The sequence below is a fragment of the Carassius gibelio genome, chromosome A1 (assembly GCF_023724105.1).
Source record: "Carassius gibelio isolate Cgi1373 ecotype wild population from Czech Republic chromosome A1, carGib1.2-hapl.c, whole genome shotgun sequence".
Lineage (NCBI taxonomy): Eukaryota > Metazoa > Chordata > Actinopteri > Cypriniformes > Cyprinidae > Carassius > Carassius gibelio.
In genome coordinates, this window is record NC_068371.1 from 22196268 (window position 1) to 22224156 (window position 27889).

Genomic DNA, 27889 nt, shown 5'->3' on the forward strand with positions numbered 1-27889 from the left:
TGCCACAAGACTGCATCAACAGAATTGTAAAACAACACAAAATGAATTTTATAGAAATACAAAATTTGCGGTTATGAGGTAAGTGGGTTTCCCAATCGTAACTGCAAAATATCAAGTAAGCACGCACGAGAGCCAAAGCCACCAGAGGGCAGCAGAAGATCACAGGCGCCTGTTGCATAAACAGTCACTGTTTGTTGTTGTTGTTGTTGTTTTAGCATATGAACAAGATAATCATAACGTTGCATATTTGTTAAGACTGTGATTTAAGAGCTAGTTTGACCAACTAGCAGTTAGCCAAGATCAATTTTACTTTTCAATTCAAATTAGGTCTACAGCAAGTCAACCTTTTTGGAACTAATTTCATGTTTTCAGTTATGACCAGTTTATTACTAAACTTAACTTTTTAAGACTTGTCTAAGCAGTTGCAGGATTTTCTGTAAAACATTCTACCAAATTCTACCAAAAATAAATAAATAAATAACTATATTTCATGAATAAACTGAAATCCGATCGTTTTCCTTATTGTCTTGTCTAGAAGGCTGGTAGTTTTGGCCTATTCTAAATATTCTGATTCATTTTACATCAATATAACATTAAAAAAATATTAGCTAGATTAAGGCTTTGAGAAAAATACTGATTGGGTCATACTTCAATTGTGTAAAAGCTTTCAGATGCTATATGGGCGTTCATACCCATTTTAGGACTTTAAAGAAACCCTATTGGTCTTTATTGGTCTTAAACAAGAAAATTATATATATATATATATATATATATATATATATATATATATATATATATATATATATATATATATATATATATATATAAAGAAAGAAAAATTACATTATACATTTTGTCCATTTAAAATAAAATTGTGACTATTTATATTTGCTTTGCCACAAAACAGCTGTATCTTGCCCTTACACTTCGCTATTCTTTCTCTTTACAAAACAACGTTATGTAGCCTCACATAGGCTTAACAGTTAGTGTTCAAGACGTTGGCTCAATTTTGTTTCATTTATACACGAAACACACCTGCTACTGACAGCACACTCAATTCGTCTTGTTTTCTAAAGCTTACACGCTCTTTAGCACATTATTTTGGCGTTATTAATCTCCTCAAATCAAATAGGCTTAAGGTAAGGAGGCAAAATAATCAAACATTATAAACAAAAGACCCCCTTTTTAGCAAAGCTGACATGAAGGTCTTGGTTTGAACGCTTAACGAGTACCCATGAAGCGCCAACAAAATGACGTAGGCTATTCTTTAACTAAAGAGTGCCCCACACAAGTCTAACAAATCATTTAAAATGACCAAAAGGGGGACGAAAGTCCTTGCCACACAAAAAAAAGAGAGAGTTTCATTGTAATTCATTGACTTGTTCAAAACGCCAAGCTAAAAAGGCGAGAAGAAAAGAGCGGACATTCATGGGTACAGATGCTTTCTCGAGGAGAGGCTCCAATGGCCTTTGTTCGCGCTGCGTTAAACTGTTTAAAAGAGGGGTTAACGCAATCCATCAAATTGTCTGAAATTGTGTGAAAATTTCAGAAACCATATGGCCTCCAAACGTTCGCGTCTTTTTTATGTGGCTGGACACACTTGTTTCAGTATGGTGAACCGCAGGAGTCCAGCCGTGCGCCATTGTCGCTTGTCACATCAGGGTGGATGGCTCATTTGTCCTCAGCTTTCATGCTTTACGCTGGAAATTACAGCTTCGCCCGTGAACAAAAAGGATTATATAGCCCTGGAGAAACTGGACCAAAACTTGGTGTTTTTGTGTCTTTCTTCTCTGTTTTCTCCCCAGCGCCCCAGATTTGTGTTTCTCACATAAATTTCGCCCAGAATGGAAAAACACACGTTGTTGGGTCAAAAGCCAAGTCACGCTATTGCAAAGTGAAAGAGACAGCCGAGGAAGCCAAAGCCTTTCTGTTTCTTCTGCAGAGAGCAAAAACAATAGCGTTAAAGGGGCAAGCTTTTTTTTTTTTTTTTTTTGTATTCCCTTTTTGAAGAAAGAAATCAAGATAGTTAGCAATTTAAAAAAAATATATGATAATCAAAATAATAAAAAAAAAATATATGAATAAAAAAGAAAAGTAGGCCTTTAAGAAAAATAGTTCGTAAATATATATATATATATATATATATATATATATATATATATATATATATATATATATATATATATATATATATATATATATAAAATGTGTGTGTGTGTGTCACAGGGCTATGCAAAAATATAGCTAGTTTATAAAAAAGTTCAGACTTTTATTTCTGTATTACTGACATTCACTCCATATTTAATTAATGAATTAATGCAAAATAATAGCAAAACAAAACGACGCTTGCTGTTGTTGTTAATAATAATAATAATAATAATAATAAAATACAATAAAATAAAAGTTTTGTCAGAATATATGACGATTGTTATTGATTCACAGAGTCGGAAATAGCATCATCTTTATAAAAGGTATAAATGTTTTTATTTTCAAACTCAATACATTAAACACATTGGGTAGTGGTACAATGGCCTAACTTTGAAAGGCACTATATTGCAAGTGAATTGTACAAAAACTTTACAAAAAAGCAGTCACTGTCTATTGCGTATTAAGCATAATAGCCTACGCAATAAACATAATTATTTGTAAAAATATATATATATTTTGTAATTAAGTTGTATTGCCTGATTTGCCCTGGATTGTGACATATTCTCTTATTACACTAATTAAAGCCATTACATTACATACAATATCTTACATATAAAAACGTCAGCTGCTAGTTCATTCAATGTATTGAACAAATAGCCTATAGGAGTTAAAATTGCATAGTCTGGCTATAAATTAAACTAATTCATTATCAGAAAAACATTACTATGTGCATGCGTGTGTCTCTTAAAATATAAATTTACAAAAGTTCAAATCAATATGCAGTGGTTTAGCTGTATCAGACATCGACGTCTATTTCCACATCCTCGTCCTCGGAGTAGTCTTGACTTGTGTGGTCTGAGAGAGACGACATGGGGGACAGACATAATTTGTGCGCGCTCTTGTACTCGTGACCCAGCCGTGGCGAGCACTCAGACCCAGGATGCCCCGTGGCTCCAACCGCACACCTCTCCAGATCGGCCAGTTTAGCGATTTTATCCAGAGGCACTGCACCTGTGGACCTGACTGACTCCACGTCCGCTTTCAGCTCCTCCAGATCTCGCTTTAGTTTGGCCCGTCGGTTCTGGAACCAGGTTATGACCTGCGCGTTTGTCAGCCCCAGCTGATGGGCAATCTGGTCTCTGTCGGCAGGTGACAGGTATTTCTGATGGTGAAACCTTTTCTCTAGTTCATATAACTGGTGGTTTGTGAAGGCCGTTCTAGATTTTCGGCGCTTTTTGGGACTGTCCCTTTGACCAAACAGAGTCAGCCCATCCCTTCCTGTAAATAAAATAAAATCGTGCAATGTTAGGTGACACCGACAGTTTGTGGTTTAGTAATAATCGTGATTAAAATGAAGTTACAGTAGAACAAATGATTATAATATTGATAATATATTAATAATAATTGCTAATTAAAAACTGTATTTACTTTGTTATAACAACTTTTTTAACTTTAATCGTGTATTCCTTTTTGTATTGATGAGTTGAATAAAGGTTTAAAAATGAGTCAAGCTATTGAAATATATTGATCAACTGAAAGTGAAATGTTCTTTATTGGCATCGATGTTTCCCTGAAGCATATTTAATATCCATCGAATCTTTCCATACACAAGAGTTCTTTACAGTGGCAGTGGTTTTTTACTAAATGCTCTTTGGGGAACTAAAATTGTTATTTTATGGCATTGCTGCAATTACGAAGTAATTATTCTTTTTACAGGAAAGAGCTATTTCTACCTGGTTTAAACCATAAAATTTAGTTTTGTTGGAGTACATCAATGTATTTGATTCAGCGATATTAAATTGTTTTGAATAAAACAAGGGCGTACTGTAGGTTTGCTTTTGGCATGGGGGGAGGGGGGGGGGGCATAACAGCAGACCCCATAACAACTTCTTAGGTAATATCAATCGTCTGACATATTTCAGATGCATAAAAAAAATTACAAAATCATATACATATATTTAACAGTTTGATCAAAATTATTGCTAGGGACAATTTGGTAGTCGCTGGACTGGTACACGTCCAAGCGTCCCTATAATTTTACGCCCAAGAGGTAACCATTTTTTTAATTAGTGGCAGCTTGTTTAGCCTATTTGTAGATGAATTGTAAAAAGACAATTTTTACAATCTAAAACTTAATTTACAATCCCTAAACATGTTCTTTTCTTACCTTCTGCTGCTTGGAGTACACCTAATTCAAGCCCTTTGAACGTTTTGCTGGCCAGTTCCTGAAGAGCACACAGAGGCGATGCTTGAGTGAAGAGAGTCTGCCGTGATCTAGTGATGCTCTGCCGGGCTCTCTCTGATGCTGGAAGCCGGGGAATCTTGTGAGTTCGCTTGACAGTCGGTCTGCTGAGGATGTCTGCGATGCTGAAGGGGGTTAATGGCTTGTTGGAACTCGCGGGTGGTGGAAGGTGGTCCAGGGGGTTCGGCCCACGGCTCTCCATGGCCTCACAGACTTTGACAACTTTGGTGGTCGTCATCCAACCCGTTGCAAAGCAGCTTTGGTTCTAAAACTTTGTATACAAATTTGTCGAGACTCTTAATTACAGTAGGCTATATAGTGTTGGTTTAAAAATCTAGGCTACCACTTTCTATTCTATTCTATTCTATTCTATTCTATTCTATTCTATTCGAAAGTCTTTTGGCAAATGAGTAGCTGCCCAACGAAAATGGCAACGTCCAATGAGTTAGCCTAGTCTCTCACCATCACTATCCAACAACAAATGAGCAGTTAGCCCTGTGCGTTGACAGCTCTGTTCTGTTCAGAGTTCTGGAGGCTGAGGACTCTACTTAGTGCTCACTTAATTAGCTATGACGGAAAGGCGGAGTCGTGTAAAGTGATGAAGGTTTGTGTTTGGTGGCTCTTGTTTGTCTTCTGCACAAGAAACAAACAGTCCTAAACGACGGCTGATAGGCTAATTCCCAGTTCTGTTATGCTGAATTCTAATTTCGACCAAAGCACTTAAATATGAATAACTGCTCAGATAGCCTACTAAAAATAAATAAAATAAAATAAAAATTACCAATAATAAACTTATTATCACATAGCATGATTGCATTAAAGTGTATAGCCTACAATACAACATTTGTATATTTAATTTAATATATGACATAATATTGAATTTAATACTGAATTGTATTTGCAGGCCATTTAGGATCGATGCTCGCCCATTCATCCCGACTCGTGCTAAAATTACCATATTTATTTGACTATAAAGTATATTCAAATCTCGTTTTCAGATTACGTTAAATCTAATGTCGTATATTTTTACGACACAATAACGCTGTTTCCCAGTAAATTTATAATTGCATGCTTACAAAAGCGGTCAGTTCTTAACTAAGTCCCGAACGGTCACAAATATGAAACAAATAAAAGAAAAATATTAATAATAATAATCGAAAAAACACACTGTAAAAAATTGGTGGACTGCAATTGTTACCTAAATTGCTATTTCTATTTGATTTAACCCATAAAAATGTTTTGTTGGTATAAATTAATTTCTTAGCGTTAATTTAGACATACAATAATGTTTTATAATATTTCAGTTAACTTGTATGTTGCCATTTTTATGCCTAGTTTTTTTATTTATTTATTTTTTTTTATTTTTTTTATTTAGCGATTAATATAATTATTTCAATATAAATGCATCATAACAGATCGAGATAAGTTTATAGAGACAATGGTTTTAGGCCAAACTGTGCACTTATATCGCCCATATGCAACAAGCAAGTGTGCGCGGATGAAGGAAGAAGAAGATGTTGTTGAGAGTGTGGGGTGCACTATTTATTTATTTTTTTAAACTATATATTTATAAAAAAAATTATTAAATGCAGAACTATGGTCTGATCTTGTCTTATCTGTTTATTTCAGGAAGTCAATCACCCAAACAATGCTCTATCGTTTTCTCTATTTCCTTCAAACAGCACACACAGACATACACACTCTATTCTTGCAGGTTGTGCAGGAAACATGAATTAGCCAAGTCAATGCGGTCTGACTGTTGAGTTAATGGCAGTCTTGACCTCTTGCTGCTGCCTTTGTTTAGTGTTTCTCTTGAAGCCAAGTGGTTATGAATTAACTCGGGCAGCAAAGTCTATAATACACTTCTATAGGAATTAATACTGTTTTAATGACATCTTATATTAGCTTGTTATAAGTATATATTATTATACAGCCATACTATTTATTAATATGTGTTTCACAGAATTGTTCAGATAAAATAATAAATATTCCAGATTAAGCAGCAGCCTTAAGTGAAGAAAAATAAAGGAACAGTAATAAGAATTATTATTTCAAAATGTGTAATAAACATTTACTAACTGTTTCCCCCCACACATATATTGTCTTACATTGAAAATTACTGAATTTTATGTCCAAAGCTTGATCATTAAATTTGGTTGAAATGTATAGCTAAAGAACATTTATATATATAAGAAATATTAATTACAAATGTCTCTATACTGTAAAGTATCTTCAAGGAGAAATGAACAGTGTAGTAAATATAGATGGAAGATCATCTGACAGTAGCCTATATTAGGAGCTGAGCCCTTTTTAGACAGAGTGCATGTAAGGTCAGCTGAAGTTTATTTATACACATATAAAACAGTATAGCTGAGGCAAATATTAAGGTAAAAAATAGCATCAAGTTAAAAGGCAATAAATAGTGGAATAAATAAAATAATAAATAAAAACTAATAGTTGACTTTGATCTTTTGGTATGTGAATGTGGGATTATGTGTTTGTTGGAGGGATGGAGGAAGTGGAGGCTGAACAGTATCCCATGTCTAAGTGAAACATGAACTTGTGGTAATCCACCAAACCCCACACCTTAAAAACAGACCACCTTCAGTGTTGATTAAATTACATAAGAATGTGGCATTTTTATGTGCATGATCAACATGCATTTCTATTTGATCTCACATATCAGAAGTCTTTGGTCGGGAACAGCTTGAACCACTGTGGGTCTTGATGGAGCTGTCACCATGTTGATTTCGGTTGTATATTTTTTGATATATGACAGTTTTACATACCTTTATAAAGAAATAATCTGAATTACATTGTGATTTTATATTCAATGAAGGCTATTTTGGGCATCTTCTAAGATTAAAAATGTAAAAATTAATTACATTTCTCTATTGTACTGAATAAAATAGCTTGCAAATGTTCCCCACACATTCCCCAAAATGAGATAATGCTTTGCTTTCATGAATTTTCATGTGAGTGTAAAGTTATTTATTTTTCTGGTTATGTGGTGAACAGCCGCAAAGCGCAAAGTGTGCTGCATGAAATTTGCAGGAAAATGCTGGATTAGTCACAAAGGAACTCACGTTTCTATAAATCACAAAACTTTTCTGAACAGCTGTTTGTCTCACTGCAGAAAAGCCTTCCTGGTTTATATATAAATACTTATTTGTTGTGGTTATTCATAATTATTATTATTTGTAGTAGTAAAAGCAGAAATAGTGTTTTAGTGTATTTATTTAGGTTTTAGAATTGCATTTACATGAGGAAAAAAATTATGTTATTCAACTTTTACTATTTTTGTTCCTTCACCACGATCATGATTATTACTAAAGCTACTGATAAACGATTTTAGAACAACAAATGTTTATGAACAGGATATCCTAAAAGGTCAGAGACCAATGGAGCTTGATTGCTATGTGAACAAACAGTTCAGGCTTATGTTGAGGGTCACAACCTTCAAATTAGTCACAGTAAAACATAAACCAATGGCAATGGGGTAAAATTACACACATCTATTGAATTAAAATGCTGGTGAAGCACACAAGTGCAGATGAGAATTTAACTGCAAATGCTAAGTAATATTGCAATTTCCCCCCACATTTTACAACTAAAGTAACTGACTTCATTATTATCAAACCATTATCTCCTTTTAACCACTCCAAATATTAGTAGCCTATGCATAAAATTTAAATTGTGATGGAAAACTGGTAGTGCACAATTAAAAATAAAAAAATAGAATAAAATAAAACGTATAACAAGACAGAATAATACAGGCTTTGAATAAGCAGATTTAAAACAAATAACAGTAGAGCTTGAGTGAAGCGAATGGCCATGTTCTAGTGCAACATTCTGTGGTGGCTTCAGGCCTAATAAATAATTAGCTTCTAAATCAGTGTAATTAAGAGGTTGAATCACCGAAGAAAGAAAAAAAGCTCATAAACAGCAAAAAAAGAGATTTTTATACCATTAAATAATGAACTGAAGCAAGGAACATTAATATAATTGTGTATTTCCCCTGCAGGTAATGGGGAATGGGCTGTAAAGAGGTGATTTTCCCTCTTGGTAAAAACAGCAGACTGAAATATGTGTCTGATTATTTTTTATGAGATCAAGGCAGTTTCTTCTCCTTCATAATATAGTCCTCATATTTACTCATGATCAAAGTTCCGTTTACATAGCAGACAAGGCTTGATTACTACTATTAATAAAAAAAATTAAATTTTTTTAAAATAAGTTATTTGATCATATACTTTCCAAATGATATGCTTCTGAACAATACCGTCCACAGAAAGAAAGTGAGTGAACGATTTCCCGAGCTCGTGAGGAATCACTAACAGAAGTCTGCCACCTACTGGAGAGATGAAGAACTTTACGTTGATGTCAAATAGTTCTTGATGCTTCTACATTCAGTAAATCCAGTATAACAAACGCAAACTAAAACAATAGATATGACAAGAACGATAGATAAAAAAGCCACCACCTTCCCCACCCACTCTTATTATCAGATTAATACTTAGTTGATACAACAAATCAAAAAATCAGACACATACTCTCCCAAACCCCATTTTTCCACTAGACCCATTTACTGCAGAATTGCTGAACTCTTACAATGCAACATGTATTTCACTGAACGTGAGACTGAAGCTGCACAGCAGTCTGCTGCCTCTTTGTCCCTGTGGCAGAACATTTGTTACTCTGTGCCCATGTGGCGTTGTGCCTGTCTGCTGGTTAGGCCTGATGCCAGCGGACACAGTCATTCCCCTTGAAAGCTGTTCACACAGACTGGCATCAAAATACCTCCAGTCTCTAATGGTGTTTGGGAATGTAGCATATCGGGAATGCTTTTGTATTCTTGAAAAACATGAAAACTCCTCATTCCAATACTGGTATAATAAAACATGTCAACCCATATTACACAAATGCGAATAGTTGAATGTAGAAAATAAAACACACAAAATAGTATAGTATATGTATGTATGTATGCTGTATGTGTGAGCATGTGTGTGTGTGTATATAGATGAATAAAGAGTGATCTGGCTCAAATTAGAACTGGTCAAAGTGTCAAGTCCAAGTGTTTAATTACTCCAAAAATGAAGATTTTTTTCAATGAGGGAGAATTTCTAAGTGTGTATGAAAGTGCACAGGTGTGTGTATGTGCATGTTTGCGTGATATACAATGAAGAAAAAAAATGTGGATTTCGAAAGATTATTGTAGTATGTTTTAGAAAATACTATTTCAGTCTTTCTACTTCAAAGAAACCTCCCTTTACCCATATTCTTATGTATGCAGACCATTTTTTGAAAATCTTTCAGAATTTCACATTTATTTCAATGTGTTACTTACTGTTTGGTTGTAATTATATGTACTAGTATTTTTTTTTTTTTTTTTAAATACATCCTATAGTGAAAAAAATGAGCGTGGAAGTAAAAATAGTCATGCATTTAAAAGTTTTATCACAGTATTTGTACATATGTTGTTTTTTTGAAAATAGAAATAATTATACATTTTGTTGACATATATGGTTACTACTACAAAAAGAAAAACAGCCAATCAAACAAACAACAACAACAAAAACATCATAGATATGATTCATATTTTATATTTATATTTTATATATATAAATTTTATCTCTTCATCTACCCAATGTATGTGAGAATAATATTACCTTAGGCTATAGGTAAGATACATGGCAATATCACTCCTGATAAAACGCAATATTTCCATATTTGTGAAAAATATTTAAAAAGGAAAAATCATCCTTTTCAATTGAAATTGCTTCATATATCTGAGTGCAAATCTAACTTACATCTATATCAGTGTCTGTCAGTAACATACTACTGTAGGTAGAATATCAAATCTAAGCAGAACATAATGTGTCAGTAGGATGTCATATGGTCTTCTTGCCAGATCAATGACTGAACACAGCTTTACGTATCACAGAGAGACAGAGGGAGGGCTGTGGGGATCTGCTTTGAGCCTTTAACATCAATTACACTCAGTTTGATGAATGGGATAGCATTAGAGAAGAGGAATGCTCAGCTGCTCTTTGAACGTGAGTAAGTATGTGTCAGAGTGAGCTGTCTTTGTTTTCGTTTGTGAAGTCACTTAGCAGCATCAAGCTTTGTGTTTGTGTGTGTATACTGTACAAGAGGAGTATCTATGTGTCAAAGACTCTTTGGTCGCCCCCTAGCAGTGCTCTGGCCCAAAATACTCCAACATTGAGCCTGTCAGACACTCATCAATCAGAAGGGTTAGTAAAAGCCATTTAGGCAGTTTAACGAGCCAGCCAATCACACTAGAGAGGGCTCATTAGCATACTCAATTGCACTCATTTATGCCAGAGACTGCTGGAGGCTTGGCCACATTGTTGTCATAGTCTGTGAACTGTGTGAAGTGCTTTAAGACTGGGATCAAATGATTATGTGAAGGAACAATATTGCACGAAATAAAGAGGCATTCATTCTATCAGCGCTTTTACCACTTTCATGTAAAATCACAGCTTTTACTTCTTTTTTTTTCTCAATGCTCTTTTTCTGCTTATCAAATCTTATTCTGTAATTGTTCTTATTTATCTAATTTTCTTTTCATGAAAAAAAATCTAATTAGATTAATGCATGTTGATTCACTTTCTCACATACATTAATTGATACTTTTTCTACATAAACCCAGGAACCCCCTAAAAAAAGGCATTATTACATTTATATCATATAATACATATAATATAATAATATTATATATATATATATTATATTATATATATATAATAATATTATTATTAATTAGATAATTAGTGAGAGTAATTACATATTTTTAGAAATGTCTTCACATTTGACTTTTATATAACATTTCATTAAAAACATTTTTACATCATATAATAATAATTATTATTGTTATTAAACACTCCCTACATGCTCCAGCCCACAAACCCCAAATTTGTCCCAAAAACAGCCATTATTCATTTTATATAAATCAAATACATCAAAGAATATGTCATTACTTTTTTTTTCTACTCATACATGAACGCTTTGCTTTCCATGTAACTTCCACTGCATTATCTCCATGGACACTTGGTTTTACAGCCCGGTGTTAGTGGATTGGCTCTACATGAACCGAATAAAACCATTCCTAAACATATAGTGTAATCACTAACATACTAACGAATCCCCCCATTCACCCAGTTCTGTACATCTCTGCTATATACACCTGCTTCCGGACTATAGCTGAGCCGCTGACTTCTCCTCCTCTCCACTCCAAAGCACGCTCTTTCCCACCCAAATAAGACAGTGATGAATCCAAGGGTTTTTGTTGTCTTGTTTTTATGAACTAGGCCTAAATACCCAGTAACTCTATTCTCCCCGTACAGCTTTTCTGCCTGCTTGATCTATTGTCCTTAAAGAGACTAGAGCTACAAAGAGAAGCTATACATTAACACAGGCCCTTGTCCTGGCTATTCAGTGTAGCAGAGCACAGCTGTCTCACAGTACACTCGACGCTTCTGAAGGGTGAGGGGTGACAGGGGGTTCACTTACATTGAGCGGCCCCCTCTGGAGCACTGAGTGAAGAGTGTTTGGGAGAAATTGAGAAGGATGGCAGAAAAGGCTCAGTATTTGCAGTGATGGAGAGGGTGCTTCGTCACACGCGACGGACAGCTGCAGCGGTCTCTTTCTCGGTCACTTTGCTAACAGTGTGGCTCAACGTGGCCTTGTGTCTTTGTGGCGAGCTGGAATATGTGCGGCGTGTTAAAGCAGAGTTCAAAGGTCTTTAGCATGGTTGGTGTGTGCTTTATGGTGGAAGTTGGGTAATTAAAACCCTTTGGTGTTTTAATAGCATTACCACCCATTGAGATTCGGGTTTTAGCTGCCAAAAATGTTTCTTTAAAAATTCATTTTTTTTTTTTTTTTTTGTTAATATCAAGAATGACAGATTTGTAAAGGTGCAATCAGTAAGTTTTATAATGTTTGGTTTATTTATTGCTGCTACTGCACACTGGATTTTTTTTTTTTTTTTTTTTTTTTTTTTTTATATGAGCTATGCCTCATACAACACATTTTTTGGGGTTAAATCCAAACAATTTATTGTGTGGTTGTTGGCTCATGCTGGCAAGCAGCAGGACAGAGGTCATTGTGGTCCCACTTATTGCCTTTTGCATGGCTCTGCAAAAAGGGCAATAAGTAGAAGTGCTTTGCATAAAATAAGTACAAAAGTAACCAGTCAAAAAAAAAAAAAAAAACCTGCAAAATGGGGATTTTCATTTCACTCTTTCAAGTTTGGTAGATTTTGCTCACTGTTGTTTTAATTGTTTCATTACTGTATGGTTTACAGTAAGGTAAGTTTGACTTGTAAGACTAAAGGTTTGATTAGCTGTTACTTAATGAAAATATGTACATTTAACATATTTCTCAATACAAAAAAAACTTAAATGTGTCTAAACTTTTTTTTAAACATTATTTTAAAATTCTAGACCGTTCTATCTTACAGAATTGAAAGAGTTTATTAAGTTCTGGACTGCAATGTTCAGAACTTTTGGTTTCTGTTTATTACAATTTTTGGGCTGACAGATCTTGGGTTTTGACTGATGAAATGTAACATTAAAAATCCAGAATTTCAACAGAATTTATAATCCATTTAATATTTTATGACCACAAGCATTTCCAGCAGCTACTCACACTTAGCTTTAAATATACCCGAGCTTGAAATATGATTGATGTAGTCAAATACATCAATCATAATTATTTTTTCATGTGTGTTATTTTTTTTTACTTTAGCAGAGACAGCATATTTTCGACACATCTGTGTAAATCAGCGGGATCTAGGAAAGATTCCCAGTACAACAAATATGCTGACATTTGCTTACAACTCAATTATATATCCTTTGTTAAACCAAAGAGTCTTTAGTTAAGTCAGTACAGTCCAATTAATCTTATTCTCACCCCAAGAGAACCCTTCCCCAGCTTCTGATGACTGATGTGCTTCATCTGCACTGCTCTGACACTAACTCAATTTAGGATATATGTTTTTTGTCTTTTTTATAGATTATGTATATATAAGTGTGTGTGTGTGTGTGTGTGTGTCTATATATATATATATATATATATATATATATATATATATATATATATATATATATATATATATATATATAATAGCTTTTTTTTTTTTTTTTTTTTTTTTTTTTTTTGTATGGGTGTAAGGCTAATAAAAGTGAATTAGACAGATTAACACTCATGAGACTGTAATGGAGGGCTGGAGAAGAGAGGCAGCATCATCAATCATACAAGGAAAGACAAATTAATAAATAACCACCAGACCCAGCACTGGAGAGCTGCCATCATCAGCCAACAGGAGCTTTAAATGCTTAATGGACTGTGATTAAGAACTCATTTAGCATGCGGCCGTGGAGATATGGTGCCATTACTGTACCTGGATGTGTGTTTTTATGAATGTAAGTTTCCTGTGTGAACACTAATTACAGCAGAAAGTTCACTGTAGCAGTTACATAGTTATTCATGAGATGATAGTTTACACAAAAAAAAAAAAAATGCTGTCATCATTTTCTCACACTCATGTTGTTAAAACCTGAAGAAAATATTTTTTTAAATATATTATATTAACCCATGACCCAATACAGAAGATAAGAGTTTGGAGAATGGATGGATAATTTATTATCTTTCACATTTGGACAAAATAATTCAAACCACCTTCTAAAGAAAGAAATTAATATTAGTTAAGGATGATAGAATCTTAATTTTGGGGTGAACTTTGGGTGATCTAATTATTGTAAATAGATCAGTATTGTCCAGCAGGGGTCAGATGGAGCTGCATTTATCTAGATTTATCTGGATTTGATCCTTTTTTGACATAGCGCCCTCTACAGCTTTAGCAGCACAACTGTCTTAAATTAATCTGCTCTTCAACAGAAACTCACAGTCAAGAGCATGCTCTAACATTTGACTTTGAGATATGATTACACCAAATGTATATTAAAAACTGTACCATGTAGAAAATAATAGCATCTGAAGCAATGTGATATTTGTAAAATATAAGAGCAATGGTGGCCACTGTTAGTTAAAATAGACTTTGTCAGTGAGCTTGGCTATTTGCTACCGGAGTAAATAGACACTTTATGTGCCACTAATATTTCACTTGTGCACCTTAGATTATGAAATAAATTTCTGGATAATGAAAACAGACAAAAGCCTAGCCGTTCTTTTATACAGCTTCAGATCTGGTAGAAGAACGAAATGGTTAAATGGCCATAAAATAAAGTCAGATTTTCTTAAATGAACCTGTATGAAAGTGTGCAACTGAACCAAATAAAAGCACAGTCTGCTTTCAAACAGAGGCAAATAACAGGCAATGGATTGTTCCCTGAAAACCAATTACATAAATTATTTGTATTTATATATTTTTTAATTTTTTAAGGATTTGCAATAGCTCCATAATTTTGCTGTGATAATTGTGTAGTAAGGACATCTACCAGCAGGGGGTTAATAGGCAACACTAACCAGTTGATTGCTGCCCCTTGACATTATTAACCTGGAAGATCACAGGATAGCTCTGTGCCTTCATGAACACTGTACGAGATTCCAAACATTTGACTGTATCCTTGAAATGTACAGTGTCAGAAATGTATATGTTCCATGCAGTGCAGGTTACTGAAACAGTGTGTTGAAATGAAACACTTAAAAGTAAGCACTGTGATTATTGTAGTTCATTAATCCACGTGTTAGCACCCGATGCAGTCTAACTTTTCGCATTAGCATTTAGTTTTACAGATAATTGGAAGAATGAGTGACGAGAATAGAGTAGAAAAGAGTGAATAACCTCCTATGTGAGACAATAATTGATTCTTTAAAAAAAATTGTGTCATGCTATGAACGCTGGGAGTCATATGACCACGAGAACATACTCCGTAGACATCACTCTCTGATCTACAATCAGCTTTTCACACACACACACACACACACACACACACACACACACACACACTTATATAAATTATATAAAGTTATAAAGTTATACATTTTTTCAAATTCATGTGAGAAAAGATAGTGCCAAAAAAAAAAAAAATACACACAGAACTATTACCTCAGCATTTATCAAAGGTTAGTCACAAGGCTGCGAAAGAATTATTGAAACCAAGGGAAAACATATATATTTAATACATATTTAGGCAGAGCACATGACAGTGTATGGAGTGACATGACTCTTCTTTTAAACTGATTGTAAGTGATACACATTAAACTGTGTTAATGAAATTTCAAAATGGAAATTCTGTCATCATGTACTCACACTCATCATTCCAAACCTGTGGGACTTTTTTTTTTTTTTTTCTGCAGAACTCCAAATGAGCCATCCTGAAGAATATTGGTAATCAAACAGTTTTGGTTACCTACTGACATGCATTATACAAATATGTTGTATACGTTGTATAGAAGTGGTTGGTTGAACATCGTACCCTCCTCCTTGATAAATGTGCAGAATTCAGTCAAAAATAGCCTGCTGTCACATTCTCAGTCACCAGCCCAGAACTACATTTCACACCTACACCCTGTCCATAATCAGCACACCTGTTACTGATCACCTCATTTCCCCATGCTATATAAACAGTCAGCAGTCACATCACAATTGTCTGGCCTTGTTGCAGTTTCTTGAGTTCTCTAACCTTGTGTTTGTTCACCTACCTACCTACCAAATGAAGGATACATTGTATCCTACATTGTACATGTGTATGGATGAAGTTTTATTTCTTCTGGAGTTTTGGTGAACATCAATCTGTCTACTCGGAATGTCTACTTATGAATTAACATGGATTCCCCGACCTGCCCTTCTGCTTTTTGGCAGTTCATCTGTCCTCATATCCTTATACAGTATCTGCAAGAGAAAAGAAAACCAGTTATCATGAGAAGTCATTTGAACTCTTTATGAAATCTGGACAATTAGCTGAGTTACTGTTTCAAATTCCCCATTAGATATTTCTGTTTGACTATATCCTGCTAAAGCAAAGACTGTCTAAGCTGTTTTTCTTTAAGTTATGTGATGAATGTCTAGTCTAAACGTACCCGTCCTCAGTTTGCTTCTGCTGAATGAATAAACACATCCCAGTTCACTTACCTGTGCTTCTCCCGGTGTGTTTTGTGACACCTGCACTGAGATGCCGGTGGTTTGAAGTTTTAATAAAAAACAATACCCACTCATTAGAATTTTAGTAAAAGGGCCTCTTTCTTTTATGCCCATAGAAGGCGGATGAGGTATTGATAGAGCTTAATAGGAAAAGTAAAGGGGTAAATAGGTCTACGCCTAATTTTGGCATTTTAAGGTTTCATAATAATACATGCTTAAAGGGTTAGTCCACCCAGATAGTAAATTTATGTAATTAATAACTTACCCTCATGTTGTTTCAAACCTGTGAGACCTCCGTTTATCTTTAGAACACAGTTTAAGATATTTTAGATTTAGTCCGAGAGCTCTCAGTCCCTCCATTGAAGCTGTGTGTACGGTATACTGTCCATGTCCAGAAAGGTAAGAAAAACGTCATCACGTCACGTTGGGGAGAGAATTTACCAAAGCCTGCCTTGAGAGCATTGAAAGTGACTAGAGAGACGAGTAGTAGACGGGAGTATTCAGATTATAGATAAATAGATAAATACATAGATATATATAGATAGATAGACTACATATATAGATAGATAGACAGACAGATAGATAGAGAGATATAAACCAAAAGCATCCCAAACGGACTCACTTCCCTACAGCACAAGCTTTTCAGTGCAGTTTCCATGGGACAGCACCGCCCACATAAGCACCTGCCAAACACAGCGACACACAAGTGGCTACGTTTGCAACAACGTTTTCACCGGAGGAAGAGATAAACACTTAGAAACTCCATAGCATGATGCCTTCTATTTCTAGATGACAAAGACAAAGTTTACCAGTACTACGACACTATGACAAAGGTTACCGGTACTTATCTGAACTAATGTCATGATCACTGCCTCTAGATATAAAGAAAACGCTGATTTTTTTCACTCGGTGCTACTCAATGAGATAAAAAAAAGAAAAGAAATAGCACAAGTGCTCATTGCTGCAATGCTAAATGATAGCAACTCACCAGGACACTTCACCAACTCTCCACTCAATCTCCTCGGACCATGCATAGGCTTTGACGGACATCAGTTCTTGCCAATTCCTCATTTGGCCTCTCACGTCTGGCAGGTTTGAAAATACACGGCTGCTGGCCATCATAAATGTTGGCTCTTGCCACCTCTTCCTCATCCCAGTCAGTCTCTTTAGTTCTGATGCTGCATTCCAGGCAGGTTTTTGAGCTCGTAATCACTATTTCATACCACTACTAACGACTTTGTACCGTTCCAGGCAAGTTATGCAAAAATGTCTGAGCTCAAGGAATTGTAACTAGATTATTTATTTTATTGCAACGTTACATTGACCTAAAGAGTTCTGAGTTCAAACAAACCAATATCCCGGAGTAATTCATGTACACAAACAGTACACTGACTGAACTGCTGTGAAGAGAGAACTGAAGATAATAAATAAAAATTACTCATGCCAACAAGTATTGTGAATGAATGATGTAATCACGTGACTATGAAATGACATCACATAACAAATGCTAAGCTAAGCTAAGCTAAGTGCTACCACCTGACCCGGAGATCAGCTGAATGGATTCGGAAATGGTCAAACTCAACTCTTTAACCCTAAGGGAGTTGGAAAATGAGCCTTTTAAATTATATTTTAAATTGGCCTTTGAACTTAGCTTATTTACGTAAAAAATAAAAAAAATAAAATAAAAAAAAAACTTGTCTTGCCAAGCAGTGACAGAGCCCATTTTGAAGAAAAAAATTGATTATTAAGGTGCAATAACTTTAAACAGTTGTGTCTGGCCAAAATGCTAGTCCATAATATCCACAATAACTCATCCTCAAAGTAAAAAAGTCCAACCCCTTTTGTAGGGCGACCAAACGACCAAACATATTCCCAAGACACGTCCTGGCCAGGATTTCTATATAGCCTAAAATATCAAGGTTTTGGCTTTGGTTTCCTGTTTACATACTTAATGAAGGTAATGATCGTTTGACCAATAACATGCAGACATTGTACGTAATCGACCAATCGTGGTGCGTCAGAAGGTGGGTAGGGTGACCACATTTGTTCTGAGCAAAACAAAAGAACATTACAATTTAAAATGTACTTTAAAGTAAAACTTTTAATTTTACATTACTACAAAGGGCACTTTTAAAAGTGGAGAGATCCCACAGTATTCTGTTGTTCTGATTCTCTGCTGTTTTGTTGTGATCTGATATAATCTAATGTAATTATATAATGACTAGTTCTGATTCCTCTCTGTGGTACCGTGCTAAGTGTAACATTCGTGCTGAGGTGGAGGAGATGCAGGAAGAGCAGCTCTTCAGGCATCCTACTGATTGTTACAGTCCTTGTGGTCAATGCTGGGACGCAGCTGTCTGGAATCAATGCGGTGTATTCTTTTTTTAACAGTGAAAACTGATGAGGATGAACCTAAAAAATGGCTAGAACATTATTTGAGATCACAAAATGGTTTCTGCTTCTAGATCTGGTTCTACACCAGTGCCATCTTTGAGAATGTGGGCATTCCGGCTCATCAGATTCAGTACACAACCGTGGGCACTGAGCCATAGAGAATCTCTGGACTCAAAAGGGTGAGAACATAATGACAAACGCATACCATAAATATTAGGAAACCATGTTTAATTGTTTCCTGCGATTCTGTCTCTTGTCTACATACATTTAGGTAAAAGCAGTAAAAAAAAACAGTATATTAACACAATATGACACACATTTACTCTATGTTGAGTAAAAAGGCTTAATAATATAATTGGCTCCTAAGTTAAAAAGCTGAATTTCTGAATGTTTTTAGTGTGTGTGTTTATCTTCGAAATAGGTTATATTTATGGAATGACACTGGCCGAATAACTCATTCTAAAATGAAACCAAAGTTTGCTGTCATAAAGCATTTTATTTGATAGAATGTCGCCACCTGCTGGTGAAGGAGCTTTTTTTTTTGGTGGGGGGGGGCGCTTTGAATCAAGTGCTACAGTATGTATATGCTACATTATAACTTATCATATAGCTGTGTTGCTTTTTAAAATGAATGAAAATACATTGTATCAATATGACTTTAATACTGTTATATGTTTGCTCCTGCACAGCTGGTGTTCTGCTCCTCATGACAGAAGAGCTCTTTAAACAATCCCATCGACCTTCTGCCCACATTGCAGGAGGGTTTCTCAACTGGATATCAGACTTCACTGCAGGATTTGTCTTTCCATTTGATTTGCCAATCCATCCTGATAGATATAAATATGAAGATCGGCTGCCATATAAAATGTCTTTAAAAATCACGAGCATAATTGTACAAAACAAAAAAGACAACACATATATAGTATAAACATACAGATTTATGCATGTATGTTGTTTTAATAAAGCTGCATATATAAATAGAATATATATTGTTTTTGAGATATATATGGTTGCCGCACATAAAACCCTATAAAAATGGTTGTGTACTGTAAATGTATATATATTTTTTTAACATAATTAAATATACACATTTTACTATAGGGATTTTATGTATGTTATAAACGTACATCTTCATCTATGACAATTATATATATCGCCCTTTAGGTGGTAATATCAATCTTGATATAGGACAATTATATGTAGATGTTTAATTGCAGATTATATTGTCAGCATACTAATTGTTCATTTGCAAGTTAAATTGGATTTTTAATCCCAAATTTCCATTGTATTTTCAGATGTCAGCTGGTGAGCTGTGTTATCTGGTGTTTTGTGGTGTGTGTATGGGGGTTTTCCCTTATCATCCCTGAAACAAAGGACAAAACCTTTGTGGAGATAAATCAGATGTTTGCCTCAAGAAATGCCTGTGAAATTGAAAACCAGCTGATGGGAAACACTGACCACTGGTGCCCTGGAGATGTGGAAAAAAAGGACAGGACGGAGAAATAGTGGTGAATGTAGAGGGCAGTATTATTTGTATGCTGAGTTCTGGTGCTACAAAACACTGTTCTGTGTACTGTGAGAATGTGATGTTTTCATGAATTCTGGAAATCCTGGATCATTAGATTTTCAAGTATTACAGTTTTTCTGAATTGCTAAAACACATTCTTGAAACATCACTCATTTTCTCAAAACCTTGAACACAAATCCAAACCTTCAAACTAAATTCACTGAATCCCTGACTCTTCTGGCAAAATCCAACGCTTTAAAACCATTTCACCTGTACTCCAAATCAAACAAAGCTTTCAAATATATCTATATATATATATATATATATATGTATATATATATGTATATGTATGTATGTAGTATACAGTATAAATACCATTCAGTCACAGGTTCTTTAAAGAACCTTCTCTTTTTTACCTTTTTTTTACCTTTTTATTTTATCTTATTTCTTTCACCACAAAGAATGTTTCATGAAATAGAAAGGTTCTTCAGATGTTAAAGGTTCTTTATGACACCATTTAGACAAAAAGGTTCTTCTATGGCATAACAAAGCACCTTCTTTTTTAAGAGTGTGTAGTATGTCACCACAGGCCAGTTTTCCCTCTTTAACGTGAAAGTCTTGCAGTTCTACTCAAGATCCTCTTATACTCTTCTTTTGAACTTTCCAACTGATTGAAGTGGCCACAGAGCTTCTGCTCAATTTAGGTTGAATTCTGTCCTGCACCACACACAAGAACATGGTCAATCACAGTAGCTCTGATTTCATCTGAATTGAATGTTCTTGGTCTTGCTCTTCCTCATCGTCCTCTTCCTCCACATTCACACTCTTCTGTACCTCTCAGACTGATGGATGCACCCATGCAATCTGTGCACTTTGAACTGGCTTCTATTTTGTAAGTTCACTGGTTTAGAAACAAGTGTGAGCCATTTTGAATTATTGTGTGTAAAGATGACAGCTGTGTTGTAGTTGTTTTTAACTTTTGCTTTCTTGTGTTTAGAGTTTTGCAAAAAGAGTGAAGTGATATACAGCCAAGTATGGTGACCCATACTCGGAATTCATGCTCTGCATTTAACCCATCCAAAGTGTACACACACAGAGCAGTGGGCAACCATTTATGCTGCGGAGCCCAGGGAGCAGTTGTGGGATTGGTGCCTTGCTCAAGGGCACCTATAACTCTCTAACCACTAGGCCACGAGATGCAAGCTGTGTCTAAACTTTATTGATATGTTGTTTGTAAAAGACCACAGTCTGACATGTGCAGGAAAAACCAGCAGAGGGCACAATCTTCTAAAACATTTTCTGAATGATATAGGACATGTGATGATCCCCGTGGGAGGGAAGGATCCACTTCCTAAAAAAACAAAGGCAGCTGTCCATATATATTCATATATAAAGATGAATTTATACTGTCTGAAAAAAGGTGTCATGCTGTAAATACAGTACAACATGCTGTCTGTAAAATTCAATAATTAGTATTTATATTGTTTACATTTATTTTGGACTAAAGCCAAATGAAATTATAATATATAAAAATATAATATTCCACCCATAGAGAAAAAAAAAAAAAAACTATAGAACAATGTACCTTTGTAATATGAAGGATTTTTTTTTTTTTCAAACAAACAAAATCCTTACTTATCCAAGGAATACCACTGTAATTTTTTGCCTCACTTATTTTTTTTTTTATTATTATTATTTTTTTTTTTACGTACACAAAACTGACTCACTCATTACGAACAAAAAATGTTCCAGCTCCTCAGATGCCAGGAATGGTAGAGCTGTCACCTGATCACCTTGTACGATTGACATCACCCTGAGACTGGGGTGGAGTATCCAATCACGGCCTGCTGGGCTTTGAGTGACAGAGCGGCAGATACAGAGAGTGTTTGATCGACTGACACCCTTCTCAGTTCCACACGAGACATGCAAGCACACTGTCACTGACAGATTGTGTCGAGTGTCCACTGAGCCCTTATCACTCCCATCAATCCATCCGCCCTTCGGCCACCGAACACCATCTCCCCGAATCCCCCACCCATCCACTGTCAAGAGTACCAGCACATACCAGTCAGGTGCTTTCATCACTCAGAAAACTTGCCATGGAATTCCAGCTCTGTCTTATCTCTCCTGTATGGCACAGCATGTTTTTCATACCTGTCTAAGCTTCCTGTGACTCCAGACGTTTCATCCACAGGAAACCCTGGAGAGCCAAGTCTTCCTTTCATACAGTTCGGTATTTTTGCTGGGGACAAAATAAAATAAAATAAATGATTACTGCACACAGAATGATGCGTTCTGTTATTTAAGGGTTATGCTGTTTCTCTGATAAAGTCAAATTAATATTGGGAGTATTATTATTATTACTATCCAATGATTAAATTATAATTAATAATATATTAATTATGTAAACATAAACGATTATATCACCTGTAAATTTATACATAATTAATAATTTTTAGATTTCTTATCTATCATAAATATATATATATATATATATATATATATATATATATATATATATATATATATATATATATATATATATATATATATATATACCATTATTATTACATAATCTCTATCACTGTTATTGCATTTTGTAGTTTTGGTAACCCATATAATAGTGTTTGTGTGTGTGTGTGTGTGCCTACTTAACCATATTTTGGGGACAAATTTGCACCCAAAAGTGAGCTAAACCTGACAAAATCTCCAAAAACCTCCCTTTGGGGATGTCCTCATTTGTAAAACTGGTATAAAAATGAATGTTTTTTTATTTATTTTATTATTATTTTTTTTATATATTGTAAATATGCAGAGTTTCCTGTAAGGGGTAGGTCGATAGCATATAACGTTTATACAGAATAAAAACCATTACGCCTATGGAATGTCCCCATTTAGATAGCTACTTACAGGTGTGGTCAGTTTGATGGAATGAGATCAGTGAAGATAGAGTGAACATGGGGTCAGATGAACATGATTCTGTAGGGTTTGTAATCCTCTAACGATCTTGTGGTTGTCCCTCATCCAGATGAGGGTCACAGTGCAAGATGGGGTAACATTTAAACCCCTTGCCACACACATTCATGTACAGCTTCATTGAGTACAGTATCTCAAAAAATTCGAGTAATCCATTTTGAGCTTGATTAGAGTAAAAATACTGGGTACCTCTTGGGCTAGTTTAGAACATGCAACCACAAATATGGGAAAGATTACTGACTTGACAATGGTCCAGTAGACAATCATCAACACCCTCCACAAGGAAGGTAAGCCACAGAAGGTCATTGCTGAAAGGGCTGGCTGTTCACAGAGTGCTGTATCAAAATATATTCATAGAAAGTTGACTGGAAGGGAAAAGTGTGGTAGGAAAAGGTGCACAAGCAACAGGGATGAACACAGAGATTGACAGGAAAAGACAATTCAAGAACTTGGGAGAGCTTCAGAAGGAGTGGACTGAAGCCGGAGTCAGTGCATCAAAAGTCACCACACACAGTGTGTCCTCTTTTCAGATGAAAGTAAATCATTTAATTTGGAAATCAAGGTCTGGAGTCTGGAGGAAGTCATGGAGAGGCACAGAATACAAAGACCAGAGTGAAGTTTCTGAAGTCACTGATGATTTGGGAAGCTGTGACGTCTGCTGGTGTTGCTCCATTGTGTTTTATCAAGTCCAAAGTCAATGCAGCCATCTACCAGGAGATTTTGGAGCACTTTATGCTTCTATCTACTGACAAGCTTTATGGAGATGCTGATTTCATTTTGCAGCAGAACTTTAGCACCTGCCCAGAGTTTTTTTGTGATGCACCTGCTCATTCATTTCATGAGTCCAGATCTGTTATCTGCTTAATGCAAAGTCCAAACTTGACAGACAACAGGATATTGAAAATATATTTGCTGTGGGCCATTATTACTCACATGTCTAGCTATATGTCGTGCGCAACATAAGTTGAAACTTAATTCACTTTGTCCATATGGTTTCATAAATCTCTGATACTCAGATGACTAACAATAAATTCTAAACTGTCAGCCATTTCAAATGAAAGATGCAGGCTGAAATACTATAGGACATAAGAAATATTTTGAATCTCTCTGTCAGTTTTTATAAATTAGAATGATAAATAAATGCTTAAAACTAATAAATACTAATATAGATTTGCATAATTATTTTATTATATAATTAAAATATAATATTACTATATTATATTAGTTTATCAGTATTACTACATTATAATTTATGAAGATATATTTATATTTAGTATATTGTCATTATTATTATTGCATGATTAAAATACTTTTTGCAGACTAAAATAACATGCAAGCAAAGTGACATGTGACTGATGTAAATGTCCAAACATTCCACATATTTTGATCACTTTTTTTTCTGTTGAAGTCAATTGCTGTTTTTGACACCAGTTTGTTGCCGTAACCTGTTTCATCAAACCCGGACTGTCAAACAAGTTTCAAGATGGACTTTGCTGTAAAAATCACATCATAAGATGCACGGGATCACTTTAATTATTATTGTACTTACATTTACAATAATTATTAGTGATGCTATAATCATGATATTAATAATTATTATTTTTTCTTTGGAAATAACCTTGTGGATTTAGACCCCATTTTGAAAACCCTGGTTTTAAGGGACCAAATGATGAATTTGAGGAGAGAAAGGTTCAGGCAGTGAGGGTGAGGTTGAAGAGACAGAGGTCCTCAGCATGGTAAAATAATTAGGCTTGGCTTTGATGGAGACTAAACAAACATTACCGCTCTCAACACTGCCCTTTCCCCCCTCTCCTCCTCTCCGCGATGAGTTCCCTCTGAAACACTGGCCAGCACCAAACACTGACTCCCTTTCTGCTTTCTCACTTTGTTTTGCATGCAAGTACACACACACACACACACACACACACAAACATATTTTGCAGCTTCTCTTATCTGTGTTTCAAATTTGGAATCGGCATATGAGATAAATAGTCCACACTGGATTGCCAGCAAAATAAAATCTTGACATTTTAAAACAAACAGGGGAGTAGTAAACCTTCATCATTTCTGATTCCTTGAAATCTGAGCAGTTGAAGTTTGATATAAATGATCTAATGAGATACCCCAAACCCTCAAGCAAATGTTCTGGGTTTGTGACCATTGTATTGTGAATGTAGTCTCTTAGTCTTTAGTTGAATTATCATTCAGCTGTCGCTGAGTGTTTCTGCTCCATTGGAACACAAGTCTACACAGATCAGTAGAGCACTGATTCAAATATCCTATCAATCACTATATGTCTCTCACTTCTAGGAGTATTCTGAACAACAACAAAAAGGCATTTTAAAGTCTAAGTATCAGGGTCAAAAGCAAGCCATTTCATCGTTGGCTTTTCTGTCTTTTTTGGGATGAAAGTTGATATAGCAGGTAGTGACAGGGTAGCAGTGACCCTCTCTAGAGTGAATTCCATTGTGGGAGCTAACAGCCCCATGTAGCTCCTAGGAGGATTTCAGCCCTCTCTCTTCCCTTCACTTTGAATGAACGGCGGTTTTGAGAGCCCAGGACAGGAAACATTAGAATAGAAACTAGAGATTCCGTTTGATGATGCACCTGGAACAAAAATGTTTAGGATTTAAAAAATCATTTTAAATGTCATCTTTCAGAAGCCTAAAGCTGTTTTAGGCAAAGAGATACAGAGAGAGAGGTTGGAAAAGCAGAGATGGGTGGAAATGAAGAGCAAAAAGTTAAAGGACAGGACAAGTGAAATTGGACAGAGAGGGAGAGAAAAGGGCGATGTGAAGAAAGAAATGGAGAGGAAAGAACTGGAGAAAGAGTGAAAGAGTCCCTGAGGTCCATTGAATTTCCTCTCTTTCTTCTCTTCCCTTTTTCAAGCCTCTATCCCTCCCAGGTCTACACAGCTGTTTGGACACCAGGGGCCACTTTTCTGCACCCAGATGAAAAAGAGAAAGACTCAAAGCAAACTTGCAGGTAGGCCTGCAAAAGTAATCGCTCTCTCCAGCCCAGAACAGAAAAAAACTGAAGAAAGGGGGAACACGAGGCACAAAAGTGTGTGTATGCTTTAGTGTGTGAGTGTGCTAGGTGCGTGCATAAGGGAGACCACATGCACGGCCAATACCAGGAATGATATCTGCTTTTATTGACTTAGTTAAACCATTCTCAATGCTACTTCCTATGTGTTTACAAGACAGTAAATCAGATCTCATTCAGAGGAATGGAGCGCCCATGTCAAGGGAGAAATCCCTTGATGGAAAGGAGAGTTAAAGCCGAGGACAGGAGCATCCTCAGTCTGAACTATAGCCACACTTTCCAATGAGATTTAGTTTGTTAACCTTAAGGAATTAGGGGTTAATCATGAACTAACAATGAACATCAGGGATGTTAATCGACATTATCTAGCTTATCACACAGCTAATCATCAGTTTGGGTGACAGTTTGGTTAACAGCCATCTGAAAGCATCTGATCAAGATGAACTTTGTGTACAGTACTGCCATGGATGACATTAACTCCTGGGGGTGTTTTCCAGTGAACTGTAATTAACTAATGTTAATGTCTTCATGAAACAGGAATTGATCATGATTTAATGTATCCTCATGTAGAGCTGAACTGTTAAACTGTTTAGTTTGAAAAAAGAGTATTCCAAGGATAATATTTTTGAACACCAAAACCTGCATTTTAGCACCTCATGTTCCATCATCCTGAAGTAAGTGGGTTTTTTGCATGAGTTCTTGGTTAAATGCTTGACATAAGGTCTTTGGTGAACTCAAGCTAAAGATATTTTCATGTTTTATTCTATGATATAAAATATATCGGTAATACTGCACTTTTTTAAGCTTTTGATCAACTTGGAAAACGGGGTTGCTAATAAGTAGTTAAATGGGACTACAGAGGTTGTCAGGGACATTAAACATTATCACACTCAAGAGAAAAACTCATCTACTTACTAGTCCAGGGGTGGCCATCGTTGGTCCTGGAGAGCCACAATCCTGTAGAGTTTCCAACCTTAATCAAACGCACTTGAACAAGCCAATCAAGGTCTGAGGGTTACTAGAGCTACAGGCAGGTGAGTTTTAATCAAGGTTGGAGCAAAACTCTGCAGGACTGTGGCTCTCCAGAACCAACATGGGCCACAATAGCCGCTTTCACATCCACTTTAGGGGCCAAGCCCGAAGGGCTGTATCTATATGTTTTTTTTTTCTCTTCTTTTTCTTCTTCTTGGCCAATGGAAGTCTATGGCAGCCCTATAAAGGGAACATAGGAAAATGATGAAATGTGGCACACATCTAGTTGTATTTATAATTGTGCTCTTGCAAACTATTCTAACTCAAACTATATTTTTAAATAAAGACTGACAAATCTGTTGAAGTCAACATGGTGTTGTTCGTTTATACCCTGTTTATTCTTTCTACTTCTGGCATTTGCATTTAAGATAAAAAATACACATTTCCACATGGCACCAAACAAGAGTTTAAACACCTT

General features: G+C 35.5%; 1 protein-coding gene across 1 annotated transcript; it reads right to left on the minus strand.

Moving 5' to 3' along the window:
* Positions 1–2485: 2485 nt before the first annotated feature.
* On the minus strand, positions 2486–4902 carry LOC128015878 (transcription factor LBX1b). The gene is made up of 2 exons (XM_052600101.1): positions 4316–4902; positions 2486–3426 (listed from the first exon to the last, which is right to left on the minus strand). Exons 1-2 carry the CDS (start codon positions 4626–4628, stop codon positions 2945–2947), a joined length of 795 nt encoding a protein of 264 aa, XP_052456061.1. The 5' UTR covers positions 4629–4902; the 3' UTR covers positions 2486–2944.
* Between the last annotated feature and the right edge of the window lie 22987 nt (positions 4903–27889).

What these genes read in the sequence shown, in the direction of transcription:
- LOC128015878 (XM_052600101.1), bottom strand. Translation starts at nt 4,628, where the DNA reads ATGACGACCACCAAAGTTGTCAAAGTCTGTGAGGCCATGGAGAGCCGT. An exon ending in TGTACTCCAAGCAGCAGAAG is followed by an intron (nt 3,427 to 4,315) that starts GTAAGAAAAGAA and finishes TTTTATTTACAG; the next exon opens with GAAGGGATGGGCTGACTCTG.